Source organism: Empidonax traillii, unplaced genomic scaffold (genome assembly GCF_003031625.1).
Source record: "Empidonax traillii isolate 1590-97213 ecotype Southwest subspecies unplaced genomic scaffold, ASM303162v1 scaffold245:size1430315, whole genome shotgun sequence".
Taxonomy (NCBI): domain Eukaryota; kingdom Metazoa; phylum Chordata; class Aves; order Passeriformes; family Tyrannidae; genus Empidonax; species Empidonax traillii.
The window spans coordinates 669,150-682,451 of NW_020955438.1; the positions used below are offsets into that span (position 1 = coordinate 669,150).

Consider the following 13,302-nt stretch of genomic DNA (forward strand, 5'->3'; position numbering starts at 1 on the left):
TTTTTTTTTTTTTTTTTTTTTTTTTTTTTTAAATAGCACCATGTTCTTGTTGATGCTTTGTTTTGGCACAAGGAGCCTGAATGACCTTTTGAGAGCAGGGACATGTTTCAGCCATACTCATTTGAGCACACAGAAGTCTCAGCTTGTTCTCCAGACACGTTCTGGGTCATGTCCTAATCTTAACCAGGCTTTGAGGATGCACATACACTTGAAGGATTGTGATCAGGTGTCTGGTCACTTCGGTAATACTATCCAGGGGCAAGCCTGGTGGGAATTCCACAGGGATCACCTCCTGGACACATCAACTGCTGAAGGCCTGGGCATGCACCAGCGCTGGGCAGACGTGTTCACTTTCCAGAGAGCTGCCAACTCAACCTGGGGTCATGGGGAAAGGGCCATGCTGTGGCAGAGTCCAAAACTTCTGGTCCTGGGCAGAAGTGGGAAAAGTTTCTGAGAGGAGTGAGCTGTGTGCCCAGGGTTGAGCTGGGATCCAAGTGATCCTAACCCTGGCTACAAACACAGACTCTCCATCACTGGAGACTGAAGCCCCTGTGTGCTACCATGGTCAGAAGGGGCTTCATCCAGAGGAGTTGTCTGGTTTTTGCCCTCTCCTTGAAGCTGCTCTTTACCCCTTTGTGTTTTTAGTTTGAACTGTCCTTCCTCCAGGCTCCAGCTTGCAGTGAGTTGCAAACACTTCCAGCAGCACCAAAGAGTGTCCCTCTGAAATGGAAGGAATCATTAAAATGCCTTGTTTCTCTTCAAGGCCAGTGCTTACGCTAAAAGCATTCCTATGTGAGTACTTATGGGTATCCATATGTAGTGATCCTGTTCCTTGTCCAAACTTGGTGATGATAAAAGTGAAGTGCATGAAGAGAAGGGTGGGGATGTGGTGTCCATTGTCCTGCATCTTGGCAGGGTACCCCAGTCACTCTGCTTAGCATCATCAGCAGGAGGGAACTGCTCCAGCAAGTAAGCACCCCTGTGCTGGCAAAGTGGTCTGCAGATCCAGGCAAACCTTTATGGCATGTTGGTACCTGTTGCAGGGCAAGAGGATGGCTGGACATTTGGGCTGGTTATGTGCAAGGTCTCCAGGACCTCTAGTGTCTCTAAGTGCTGCTCTGGACAAAGCCAGCTTCCAGCTCACGTCTCCTTGCATGTGCAGCTGGAGAGATGAGTTTCCATAGTTCAATCAGTCCTTTCCTTTATTTTATTTTTTTTTTTTTTTTACAGATAGAAGAGGCTGAGAGCAAAGGGGCAGCCCATAGTAAGGGGTCCATGGTGCAGGCCCACAGATCCAGTCGCACCTCTGCTCCTCCCCTGCCTTGTTCAGCAGACTCCCCTTCAAGGCCAAGCTTTCCAGTCACTTCTCCCTCTTCTTGTCACTGTTGTGGGGCTCTGAGCCTGATTCCAGCCCCCTTCCACATGCCAGCTCCAAGAAATCCCTCAGGGGGAGCTGGAAAAAAACCCCACATCCCAAGGAGTCCACTGGTCAGAGATCTGCACGTTGCCCCTTCACAGGATCTGTTATCACTCAGATCACTGCATTTACTTGGGGAACCTCAATTTCATCTACAGTGGGCAGGTGCTGCACACAAACAGCACTAGCAGCGTCACTGACTGCCTAGTGACCACAGCCTGAGTGGTATCCCCTACATCTGCCCCACAGAGGGTTCAGGTCACACCTCAAGGTTGGCATCTGGACTCTGCTTCATGGGGATTGTCATGGAATGGGGCAACCCTGCTTCTGGGACACCAGTGAGTGTGCATCGAAGCCTCGCCGGAGAAAGGGAGGTGTGTCCTCATCCACTGTTGGGATGACTTCTCTCTAGGTCCTGTTTGCATCATTCTGTAGCTGATGCTCAAACACAGTATGAGGCTGCTGTCAGCTTATGAGTTTATAAGGTACCAGCTGAATGTTGAGGAGGGTCATCAGGACCAGCTGGTGGGTTTGGAGTCTGAGGGTGTCAGCATCATGTGCCTGAAGCATTCCCTGTCAAGGAAGATAGCATGGAGCTAAACAGACAGGGTGGCTGTGAAAGTCCTCTGGGAACGATGGACCATACTTGTGGTGCATTCCTCTAGCTCAAGTGAAGGGGAATGAGGAAAGGGAACAAGGTCGGGTGCTCCACAGGAAGATACCCAAGTGTCCATTGCTAGCTCCTGTGTAATATCCTCACTTACACCTCATACTCACAGAGCCAAGCAGCTCTCTGAAGGACTTGCCTGGAGCTTCCTTATGTCTTCCTTGAATTTTTCTGCAAGGAACTCCATGGAAAGGCTTATGCAGACTTGGAGGCTCGACCTTCTGCTCATCCTATTACCATACCTCACCATCCACTGCTTCTGTATCCTGCAAACACATCTGTTGATCAAAATTTTGCGCATGGGAATTCTTTCTTCAGACCTCTTTCTTTGAACTTCTTTATTCAGCTATTTCAGACCAACACTTGCCTATCACAAGGTGATAACCAAACCCTGGAACTCCGAGCAGATCTCATTTGCTGTGCTGCATGCCTGGACTCCAGGGGGTCCAGAAAGCCTTCATCTCACGGGGCTGAAAGGAGTCTCCTTGGCTGTGGGGAATTGTTGAATGGGGAACTCCCCCAGTTTTGATTCCTCCACCAAAAGCTGAGCTACTCTCTAGAGGAATGATGGGCCAGCACTGGCCAGAATGTGTGTAGCTGCAATGTTGCAGAGGGACAAATGCTGAGTGGACCCAGCCTAGCCCACGCTAGGGGTTTCTCCCTCCTCCATGTGCTATCAGGGCAAGCCCCTGCAAGACGCCAGCTCATCCCAAGGACTTGCTCTTCCTTCACAGGCATCTGCAGCATCACTTGCACAGTGCTAAGAGTGGTGGAACAGGAAGCCTTCAGCAGTTGATTTGCCACTATCTATATAATGCCTGGGAGGCAGCTGGAAAATACTGCCAGGGCCATGGCTGAATCAGCCTAAAAAACCGTGGCTGGAAGAGGAGGGAGTGCCTGGGCTGGAGGAGGAGGGCAGGAGCTGTTTGGGTCCCTGTCTCCATGGGATCCCCTACACACACAAACTACATGTGCTGTGACCAGAGCTGGGGAATATTTCTAGCTACATTTCCACCTGTTTCTCCTTCAGATCCATGGAGATGTGGGTCGGGGTCATCCGATGGAGGGGATTACATTTTTTGCTAGCAGTGTTGGGCTGTTCTACCATGCTCTGCTACTTCTCCCCAGCCTCTGTCTGTGAGCCTTGGAGCTGCTGCTAAACAACTTGGTTTATTTTAAAAAAAAATGAGTTGTGTTGAAATATTCACACAGGGAGGAGCTGCAAATATTTCCCACGTGAGGGAAATAAGTGAGATTAAAAGAGCATGCTAATGATGGATGCCTCATTAAGGAATTGTTCTTGCACATGCTGTCAGCAGTGGATTTTTGGGGTACAGGCTCTTTCCTCTCTTCCTTTCTGAAGGGCAGAGCTGCTCACAAGCCCTTGGGGGTGAACTGAGCCATGCCTTTGTCCATGAAAAAGCCACTCTGTGTCTCTAAGGACAAATTTCTAAGGCCTTGCAAATGGATGGCTCTGTGCAGGAAGCTGGGGCTTCCCACAGTCCTGAAGCCATATCTGTTGCGACTAATTGGTGGTAGGAGGAGGGAAAGGAAGGCTACCTCCTTGGCACTTCTGAGGAAAAACACCTCTCCAACTCCTCCAGGGTGCCTCTGCTTGCTCACCCCATGGGTAGATGTTCTCCTTCTCCCCACCCCTCTGTCCCCAGGGGCTCGCCCTCTCCTCTGGGCCTGCCTGCCTGTCCTGCCCCAGCCAAGGGAGGTGCGCAAGGGACTCTTGCACATCATTGGTCTGAGAAGATCTCCATGCCCTTAAAGAGAAGGTGGATTTTCTGCTGAGCCACCCGAGAAGCCCTTTTATACCTCCTTAGCCAGCCAGCTGCCTGCGGCTCGTCTGTCCATTCTGTCCAGCCTGCGGGACTCTGATTTTCTCCTCCAGACTTGGGTGAGCCTTTCTGCATATCTCTTAATGACCCAGCTTGCTCTTAGGGGGTAATGGGGGAGCAGATTTACTCACCTGAGTATTAGGGATATAAATACCAGGTGGGAGTGCTGACCTGCTGGAGAAACAAGAGTGCTAGTCAAACTTGCTCTATCCTTTGCCTGTTAGAGAGGTCTGCGCATTGGAAAGTCTCCCTCTGTCTGTTCCATTGAGCTTCTTTCTTTTTGGTTTCATGCTTTCCCCTCCCTTAGTTGGTTCTGCTCTCAGCTTAAGTGGCGAGGGCAAGCAGAGCCACAGGCTCCCTAGCGCTGACCTCCCTGGGGCCACAGGACTCGGGATCCTTGCCTTCAGTAACTCGGCAATAACTCCCTACTTACATCCCTTCCTGCAGCTCCCTACCTGGTCCTTGCAGCGCCTTCCTCCCCAAAACTACCCTTGAACGGGGACCGACATCCAAATTTACGGTGTCCTCCCCCCGGAACAGGTGATTTGAAGCCCACAGGGCAGGCAGTGAGCTGCAGCCTGGCATTATCCCCTCGCTTCCTCGGCATCGCTGCCGCCGAAGTGGGTGCGTGTGCGCGGGGCAGGGATGTGAGTAAAAATAGGCGGCGTTCCTCTGCCGCCCCGTCCCTCAGCTGTAGCTCAGCCACCTGCGGTGGCTTGTGCTTCGCATCGCTCCGACCTCCCTGAGTCACGGGGCTGGCACCGGGAAAAGGCTGCCGTCCGAGGAGACAGCTGCAGCTCCTTCTGCAGCTCCCTGGCCATTTTTAGAAGCACTTTTCCCCCCCTCCTCCCTAAAGTAATGTGATGGGCCTGCACATTTTCCAGGATAAAGTTTCCTTGGCCCTGCAAGCTGTGCCTCCTGCCTCGGGCATGAGCCCCTGTTAACACTTCACCTCCCAGCAGAGCCTCCCAGCTCTGCAGACACCTGTATTTCAGGAGCGTATCTGCTCTGCAAAGGACCAGCTCAGTTTGGGCTTGGCTGACACTCCTGCATCATTCTATTAGGAGATGCAAGCAGGAGATACTGCTCTGCAAGATGAGTAAAATTCTATTTATGGTGGAAATAGAGCAAAACAAAGGTGCTTTTTCCATCTCTTCTCTAATGTGTTGCGTTGTACCTGTAAAATTTCCATTTAAGGCAAATGCAAGGAATTGTCAGGGGAAATTCTTCGAGCCTTTACCAACTCAGCCACAACTTCCAACCCCGCTCCACGCCACCTGTGCTGAGGTTGCTGCACCAGGCTCCCCTGCCCCACACCATGGGTGCGGGCACTGGCAGCAGCATCCTCTAAGGTCCTTCCTTGATACCTGGGGTCACTGCCAACCCTTCGCAGGCTTTGGGGTAGTTCTTGTTCACGAAGTGAGGTGAGGCTGCGTGGCAAAGCAAAGCAGCTAACTGAAAATAGCTTTTGCCTTTTCTTCCTTTATTGAATAAAATGGTTTCCTGAAGGTCAAACAAGAAACATACCCGCAGGAGTCACTGTCCAAATATCTCATTTTCTGGCCCAGCCTCACTTGGTCTTTTCCAGAAGTGCCCTGATGCTGAGGTTTGTGTTGCTGTGAGGAGGCACGTGTTTGGCTCTTCTCTACGAACTGCAGCCTAGTTCCCTATATAATGAAATTTTGGTGAAGTTGGGAAATAAGAAGAAGCTTGTTCCTCTTTTTATTTTCTAGAGCATTCTTGCTTTGTTTTTAAAACCCAAGAAAGTGACCACCAGCATGAGTAATTATGAACTTTTTTTTTTTTTGATTTTCATTTCAGGCTCACAACCATCTAAACCAAGATGTCTGAGTAAGTTCCCATTTTTCTGTCTCTAATATATTGTTGGCATTTAAAAATTTTTGTTCAACTGCCAACTTTTTATGTTAAGATTCCTCGGCTTGTTTCCAATTAGGGTCCTAACTGACTGCCTTTTTTCTCCTCTTTCCCTTTTCTCTTCCTTCCCTTACTTGTCCATCTGCTTTTCCTGAACAGTGAAGAGGTAAGTGTGTCTTGCTGGGGGTTTTCCTTTAGTGATGCTCATGGCATCCATCCTGGCTTCACCGTTCCTCCTTAGGAAAATCAGCTGCTCTATGTGTGTGTGGGAGGAATGGTTCATGGCAAGGCTTTCTTGCTGACTCCTCCTGGTAAACATGGGAAGGAGAAGAAAAATCCCTTTTGAAAGAGTTGTCTTTTCTCCTGACTTAGATGCTTTTTTCCCCTCCATTCCTGCTTCCTCAGCCGGCCACGAGATGGTGCTGGGAAGGCAGTGGTCCAGAGCGACCTCTCCTCCATCGTCCATCCACCATTCAGCCCTTAGCCTAGCATCCTCTCTTCCTTCCCCACATCTAGTACTTCATTGTCTACCCACTGAGCACTGCCAAATCACTTCTCAAAGGCAATCCAGGGAGACCCGGATCCAGGGGAGCATGACCAGGGTGGAGGTTGCATTCTTAGCAAGTTTTCCCTGGCTTCTGGCAGAGCCAGGTGGGGCTGGAGGCGGCTGGAGAAATGCAGGGGAGGGTGTGGGAGGATTGTTCATGGCTTTGTCACTCCACATTTCCTCTTAGGAAATTGCTCCATCCTTCATCTCTGCTTGGCATCTCCCCATATGTCTGAAACACCACAAGCTCAAGCTCGTTCTCACTAAGAGAAAAGAGTATGTCAGGGACACGCAGGAACTCCACAATATGGTGCTGGTGTCCAACAGGTGCTTTTATTCCCCATCAAACCCAGAGCGCCCAGAAAAGGCTGTGAGGACACTCTTTGCTACAGTACCAGTTTTCACATGAGGAATGAACCCTGGGCTAACAGCACTCAAGGCGTCTGATTATCTGCTGGTTAATGGTGTGCTGCATCTCTGAGCCGGGTGCCTTTCCTCTGCAGAGCTCTCCAGCACTGTCAGGAGGGCCTTGGCACCATTTGCATATGAAAGACATGTCAGATTTTATTACATTTTGCTCTGCACATCCTTATCCACTTCCTCCCCTATGCAGCACAGACTCACACCCAAGTGCTGCTTTCTACTCACCACCCCTCAGCGTGTCAGATGTGGTGTGTTTCCCCTGTGCCAGCTCAACTCAGCCTTGCCTGGTCTTCTGGGCAACATGCTGAGAAAACAGCCGAAATGCAGAAGTTGTGGTTTCTTTTATAAATTCCTGTTGCTGCTGTTCCAGCAGATGACAGGTACAGAAGAGTAGCCTGTAGTTGTGTCTGTCATTCAGCTGTGATAAACACGCCCTTCAGCATCACTTGCACTGGGTCTTTTCCGCTCCAAGAAATCACACAGCCTTCATGTTTTCACCTGCCTGCCTGTCCTTCTCACTGGGGTGTCAGGACATGTGCAAGGGACCGCTCAGAAAGACATCCCACAGCTCTTTAGCACCCAGAGACACTGGGGCCATGAGCTTGAGCACAAAGTAAAACACATGTCTGAGTGAAAAGGAAAATAGAGAAAAGGCTAAAAGTCCCGAGAAGCCAAGTTTGAAGTTATATTTTATAAGCCTATTTTCAATTTCATCACCCTTGTTATCTTTTCCTGAGGCACTTTGTAGGTTTTAGCTTCCTGAGGTTGGCAAAGCTGGATTGAGCAGGGAGACTCTTTTTTGAGTGCCACTGGTTTGGAGACCAACTGTGTGTCAAGCTCCTGGCTGGAGCAGCTCCCTGGCAGGGCTGCAGGTCCTTAGTGGACTGTGGCATTGCATGAGGAAGGGCAATGGAAAGGGGAATGGGCATCTGATAACCTGCTTCCCACTTGTTTCTTCCATTTGCAGAAAAAGAGGAGGGCAGCGACTGCCCGTCGGCAGCACCTGAAGGTACGTGGCACTGCTGTGGCTGTGTAATGTGTGTTCCCACCACCCCATCTCCCATCCCAAGCCACCCACCATTATTTCTTGCTTTGAGATGGTGGTATTGATGGAACTCCCCAAGCTGCCTCTCCATCAGGGCTCCCACTCCCTTGCTGAGCTCTCTGCTCTCCTCCCTTGCCTCCACCCTGCACTGACCATTGTCCTGCTGCCTTCCAGAGTGCTATGCTCCAGCTTGCTGTCACTGAAATAGAGAAAGAAGCAGCTGCTAAAGAAGTGGAAAAGCAAAATTACCTGGCAGAGCATTGCCCTCCTCTGTCACTCCCAGGATCCATGCAGGAACTTCAGGTAAAGACTTCTTTAACCCTTCCACAGTGCTGGAACAGAAAAGATTTGACTCCATGAGTCAGCCAGGTGGATCTAGGTTGGCCTTCCCATCTTGACTCTCATCTCACCTGTGGTGCCCTGGAGCTGTATGGATGTGGAACTGGCTTGAGAGGCAGGTGGGGTCTCTCTGCAAAAATAAAGGGGTCTGGCTGGCATGCAAGATGTGTTTCTGATGATGTGTTGAGGTAGCATTTGTGTGAAGACAGTAGCAGGGAGATTAGGACAAGCCAACCTTTGCCATGTGGTCTCAACCCCGCCTAGTCTTCTGGATTGAGACTTTTCAGAGCCAGAGCAATTGGGGGGGAGGAATCGTGTATGTGGGTCCAGCAGTCAACATCTCTGTCTGCTTTCCTCCCAGGAGCTGTGCAAAAAGCTTCATGCCAAGATAGAGTCAGTGGATGAGGAGAGGTATGACACAGAAGTGAAGCTACAGAAGACTAACAAGGAGGTGAGTTTCCCCTGGAGCCATCCTTCAGGGAGTCTCCAGCTTCCCTGCACTGCTTGGGTCCATCTCATGAAACCCATGCCCTGCTCTCTCTCTGCCCCACTCATTTCATCCCCTCTCAGCTGGAAGACTTGAGCCAGAAACTCTTTGACCTGCGTGGCAAGTTCAAGAGGCCGCCCCTGCGCAGGGTGCGCATGTCAGCTGATGCGATGCTGCGGGCCCTGCTGGGCTCCAAGCACAAGGTCTGCATGGACCTCCGAGCCAACTTGAAGCAAGTGAAGAAGGAGGACACCGAGAAGGTATTCCTTCCCTCTCCCCTGTGCCCGTAGCAGGAGTTGGCCCCCATTCTTCAGGGCTCACACTTCCCTGTGTGATAGACAGGGTTGAGAGTGAGTCTTTCTCCATAATGTTCTTCCTGCTCAGTATTTCCTCCTCTGGCACCCATGATGTTGAAACAGGAGGGTGCAGTCCAAAAAAGTGTATAGCATGGGTGGAACTAGGTTCCTCTAGCTGTGGTGGGGGTTTCCATGGGTGGACAGATGACGGGCCCTGCCCAGGTGGGCTCTTATGCTGGGGGGCCACCACTCACACCAACCTGACCATCCCTCCCTCAGGAGAAGGATCTTCGTGATGTCGGTGACTGGAGAAAGAACATTGAGGAGAAGTCCGGCATGGAGGGCAGAAAGAAGATGTTCGAGGCTGGCGAGTCCTAAGCACCTGCCTCTCCACACCTGTCCTCCTCTCCCTGCTGTCCCTGCTGCCCTGCCGGGCTCAGGGGCACTGACTGGGTGCCATTTCTCTCTAGTTTTGTGAAGAGCTGCGTCGTGGCAGCAGTGATGTAAATAAAGTTTTGGTGGGAGAGGTGGGTGTTGCCTGCCTGGGTGGCCAGACCCTGACTCATGACATGGTGCCAGCAGGGTCTGCCCCTCCAATGGGGCTCCTGGTAGGGTTGGGGAGGCTTTGACAGGGACTATGCTGTGGGGAAGGAAACCTCTCTGCTGTTGGTCCCCCTCCAAAGCTGGGAAGGCTCACACCCTTGCCCAGTGGGGGAGAGACAAAAGGATAACAGTCCAAGCCCCAGGAGGTGTGGCAGAACCTCAACCCATGATGGCATCAGCAGGAAGCTGTGGGGAAGAAGCAGAGCCCAGAAGGGAGGAGAGGAGTGACAGCTGCAGGGCAGAAGCAAACCCTTCAGCTCCAGTGGGCCTTGAGAGATGCGAAGTGAGGACAACCTTGGTAGCACCTGTGGCAGCACCCCAGGACTGGTGCAGCGTAGGGTGCTGTGGTTTAGAGATGATGGCAGTCACCAGAGTGGCATGGGCAGCTGGGGAGCAGTGCCTCTCCTGCCACAGTGGGGATGTCCGTGCCCCTTGCTTTTCTTTTGGGTTAGCCCAGAACTTCCAAATTCCTAGCTGCCAACAGGTAAAACCTTAAGTCAGTCTCAATGGTTTAAAAGAAAAAAAAAAACAAAAAACAAAAAACACCAAAAGAAACCCCCAAATTCACCTTCCCTCTGCCCTCTCCCATCCCCCCGAACCCTCAGACCATGAAGTTTCCGGCACAGCTCACTTCTGCTGAGCACAGGAAAAGCGAAACGTCGGCAGTACCCTTGCGCTGGAGCTGTCCGTGCAGCCGCCGCGCCAGCCAGCAGGGAAGATGTCAGACTCGGAGGGGTGCCAGGAGGGTGCGGAAGCTGTGAGCCAAGTGGGAGATGAATCCCCTGGGGAGAGCGAGAGGTGAGGCTTGGGGACACCACAGCTGCCTTCCAGTCCCGGGATGCTGGGAGGCTGGGAAACAGGGGGGGCAGTGGTGGGCAAGGAAGATGCGCTACCAAAGCAATGATGACCCATGAGGCTGTAATGGATCAGATGTTCCATCAGGCTTTTGACAAGCTTCTCCAGGTACGGAGAGACTTAGGTTTTCGAAAGGTCTCATCCCCTTTGAATTTCAAAGCCCCTGGGAGGGGGTTGATCAAGTGGGGAATGACAGCTCCAGAGGCAGGCAAGCTCAGTGACGGTCTGGTGACCTGGACCTGCTCCACAGCCAAAATCCCATCTCTAAGACCAGTGGGTGGAGATCAGCTGCCTCCTCTGCTTGCTGGGCACATCTGATTTCTTGCTGTGTGCCCTACGTCTCTAGCCAAATTAACCTGGCAATATTTCAGGCTAGCTGCTGTAAGGTTATACATCTCCCTGTGCCTCCACTCTGCTTTATAGCTTTATCAGCAGAGACTGTAAAATCTGGGGTCTGTTCACTCCGGTGCAGACAGCTTTCCATTGGGGTTAAAAGAATCAGTACCAGAGACCACATCTGTGTGTGGTGGAGGCAGACAGAGAGAAACTCGGCCAAGGTGCATCACCCAGAAGTACTCAGAGTTGGGCTGGATTCAGGCTGAGCATCCAGTGAGCTTAGGAGGTTGCCTGATTTTTCACCTCCAGCTTCAAAGCTTGCATTAGCATTTCTCCCCAAGGCTTCTGAGAGCCAGCACAGTTTATGCGGAGAGGGATAAAACCCCCTTGAGTGACAATGAGAGGAGAAAGGTGTGTCATCTCCTGTCATTAGTGGTTGCCTAAGTGTTTCGGCTGACACCTGACAGCAATTAGCCTTGGCTGAAGATTTGACTGGAAACTTCAAAAGGTGCTGGAAGGCTCTGTGCGAGACTCCCTGCTGAAACAAAGGGAAGCCTTTGGCTTTTAGGGGAGCACAGGGGTTTCCTCAGCACTGGAATCTACTCGATTCCCAGCATTGCTCCAGCTTGGCTTTGCCTCTGCTGCAGGCTCAGCTCACCTTGCAGTAGCAAGGAGCAGGTGCTGTGTGTGGCGCAAGGCAATCAAACCTTTCTGCTCGCCTCTTGCTGCAGTAGGTGCTGGTATGTTGATGCAGGCAGGGCCACCACTGGGGTCTGCTGGCGGGGCAGGGTCAGCTTGTTCCCTTTTCTGTTTCCTGCTGGAGTTCCCACTAAATAAGAAGCTGTCTGGAGGAGTCTGTTCTGTAACACTCAGACCCTTACAGCCTTTCAAAACATCTTTAAAAAGAGTATATGTGATCAGTGACAGCAGGGTGGTGCATCCCTTCCTCTCTAGCTGTGTGTGTCTCAGAATTTTAATGAAACTTCTTAATGAAACTTGATGACAAATGTAGTGAGCAAAAATATATTCCTCTTTGTTTCAAAAATCAGGAGAATTACTTTCCCTCACAACTTGTGTAATAGTTTCATGTGCTGCTCTAAATTTTTCCTGTTTTTACTTGTGCTATTTAAACACTTGCTAGGCTGTGATGATTTCCACTCCCAAAATGGAGGAAGGAAGTGTTTACTTGCTGTTTGGTGCTACGTTTTCTCACCCTGTGGGTAACTCAGCTCTCTCTGATCTCCTCTCCTTGATGAAAAAGCTCTTTTCAAGCTGACCTGTGTATGGATGGAGTCAGGAAAATGCTTCTAAGACAGCCTAAAGCATGATGGAGGTGTGAGCAGTGAGTCTTGTGATGAAGCTGCCAGGAAAATAAATCCCAAGGCTCCTGGGTGTAAATGAACAGTGGGAGGTGCTGGGAGAAAAATAGGAGTGCTTGTCTATTTTACTGTCCAGTGCATATAGAAGAGGAACTTGCATTAGAAAATGTCCTAGAAATTTTAATTTGAACATAGCCTACTGTTTCCCCATACAAATCGGGACATGCTGGCTAAGTCCTGCTGATGCCAGGTAACACTGCTTAAACCAGACTGGTGTTACACTCTCTTCCATGAACTGGAATTGCTGTATTAGGAAACTCCTGCAATGAGCCTTCCCCACTAAAGGAGAAGCTGGAGGGAGCTCTGGGGAGGTGGCTGCTTGGGCTATCCTGCCTTGATGGTGGGAGGCTGGGAGCCCAGGATGCATTGGATCTGTTACTCAGAGCTCTCTCCATAGAACTCTGGAGGCTTCAGGTAGTCTCTGACCTTAGATCCTACACCCATAGCAATGCACATCCCCACAGCTTGAGCTGTGCTCTGCAGGATATCTGCACCTGAGAGGCAGCACGGCTCATGTGGCAGGTTTCTCTTTTCTGTGGGGTCTGAGATGAGATTGGCTTTTCCCAAATTCCCCATCTCCTTCCTTCTGGGGTTTCCCACCCCATGAGCTGCAGGGAGCCCTTGGCAGCCCATGTATGGTCACTGCCTGGGGTGAGGCTCTCCTTGCCAGCAAGCCCCAGGCGCTTCCTTGCCATGTCTGTCCCCAGCTGTCTTGAATTCTCCAGATCCTTAGAGGACTCTCAAGGGTCTTTGCTAAAATGACTGCTGTTGCTAAGTATATCCTTGGTTGGAAGGAGCTTGTCTGGGAAAACTGATACTTGGAGACTATCAGAGTCTTTGGACCCCTCAGTGCACCAGATTCCTTGGGGGTGGGATGGAGGGATGGCTGATCCCTGCTCAGGAGTAACTGGTCACAGTCTGACCCAGCTGGGCTCATTAAAGTGGAAAAATAGTAGGGAAATAAACAGGGGAGGACCAGATGGATTATTTAATGAGGCTGGGTTATACTTATGGTTTCCAAATTGGAATATAGGTGGTCTGGCAGTGGCATTAGGGGTAAAGAACTGTCTCTAATTATAGGAGGTATCAGGTGCCTTCACTGCCCTTTTCTCCTTGGGGGAAAAAAATAAATTAAGTCTGGCATGCCTTGCCTCGCCTTGCCTCTGAGCTATGGGTTTGGAGGAGTGTG

At 50.9% G+C, this 13,302-nt stretch overlaps 2 protein-coding genes across 2 annotated transcripts in view; both read left to right on the top strand.

The window, feature by feature from the left end:
- Positions 1–3,883: 3,883 nt before the first annotated feature.
- TNNI2 (troponin I2, fast skeletal type) lies at positions 3,884–9,337 on the top strand. The gene is made up of 8 exons (XM_027888798.1): positions 3,884–3,987; positions 5,750–5,779; positions 5,963–5,969; positions 7,741–7,782; positions 7,993–8,121; positions 8,519–8,608; positions 8,728–8,904; positions 9,220–9,337. Exons 2-8 carry the CDS (start codon positions 5,772–5,774, stop codon positions 9,316–9,318), a joined length of 552 nt encoding a protein of 183 aa, XP_027744599.1. The 5' UTR covers positions 3,884–3,987; positions 5,750–5,771; the 3' UTR covers positions 9,319–9,337.
- Positions 9,338–10,221: 884 nt separating this feature from the next.
- The window catches only part of LSP1 (lymphocyte specific protein 1), a 49,479-nt gene continuing 46,398 nt past the window's right edge, over positions 10,222–13,302 (top strand). Inside the window, exon 1 of the mRNA XM_027888797.1 lies at positions 10,222–10,341. Coding sequence (XP_027744598.1) covers positions 10,262–10,341 — 80 coding nt within the window. The 5' untranslated portion in view covers positions 10,222–10,261. The remainder of the gene's footprint in view (positions 10,342–13,302) is intronic.

Excerpts from the sequence above, each read along its gene's own strand:
- TNNI2 (XM_027888798.1), top strand. Across the intron at positions 8,609-8,727 it reads TACAGAAGACTAACAAGGAG|CTGGAAGACTTGAGCCAGAA; the intron begins GTGAGTTTCCCC and ends ATCCCCTCTCAG. Across the intron at positions 8,905-9,219 it reads AGAAGGAGGACACCGAGAAG|GAGAAGGATCTTCGTGATGT; the intron begins GTATTCCTTCCC and ends TCCCTCCCTCAG.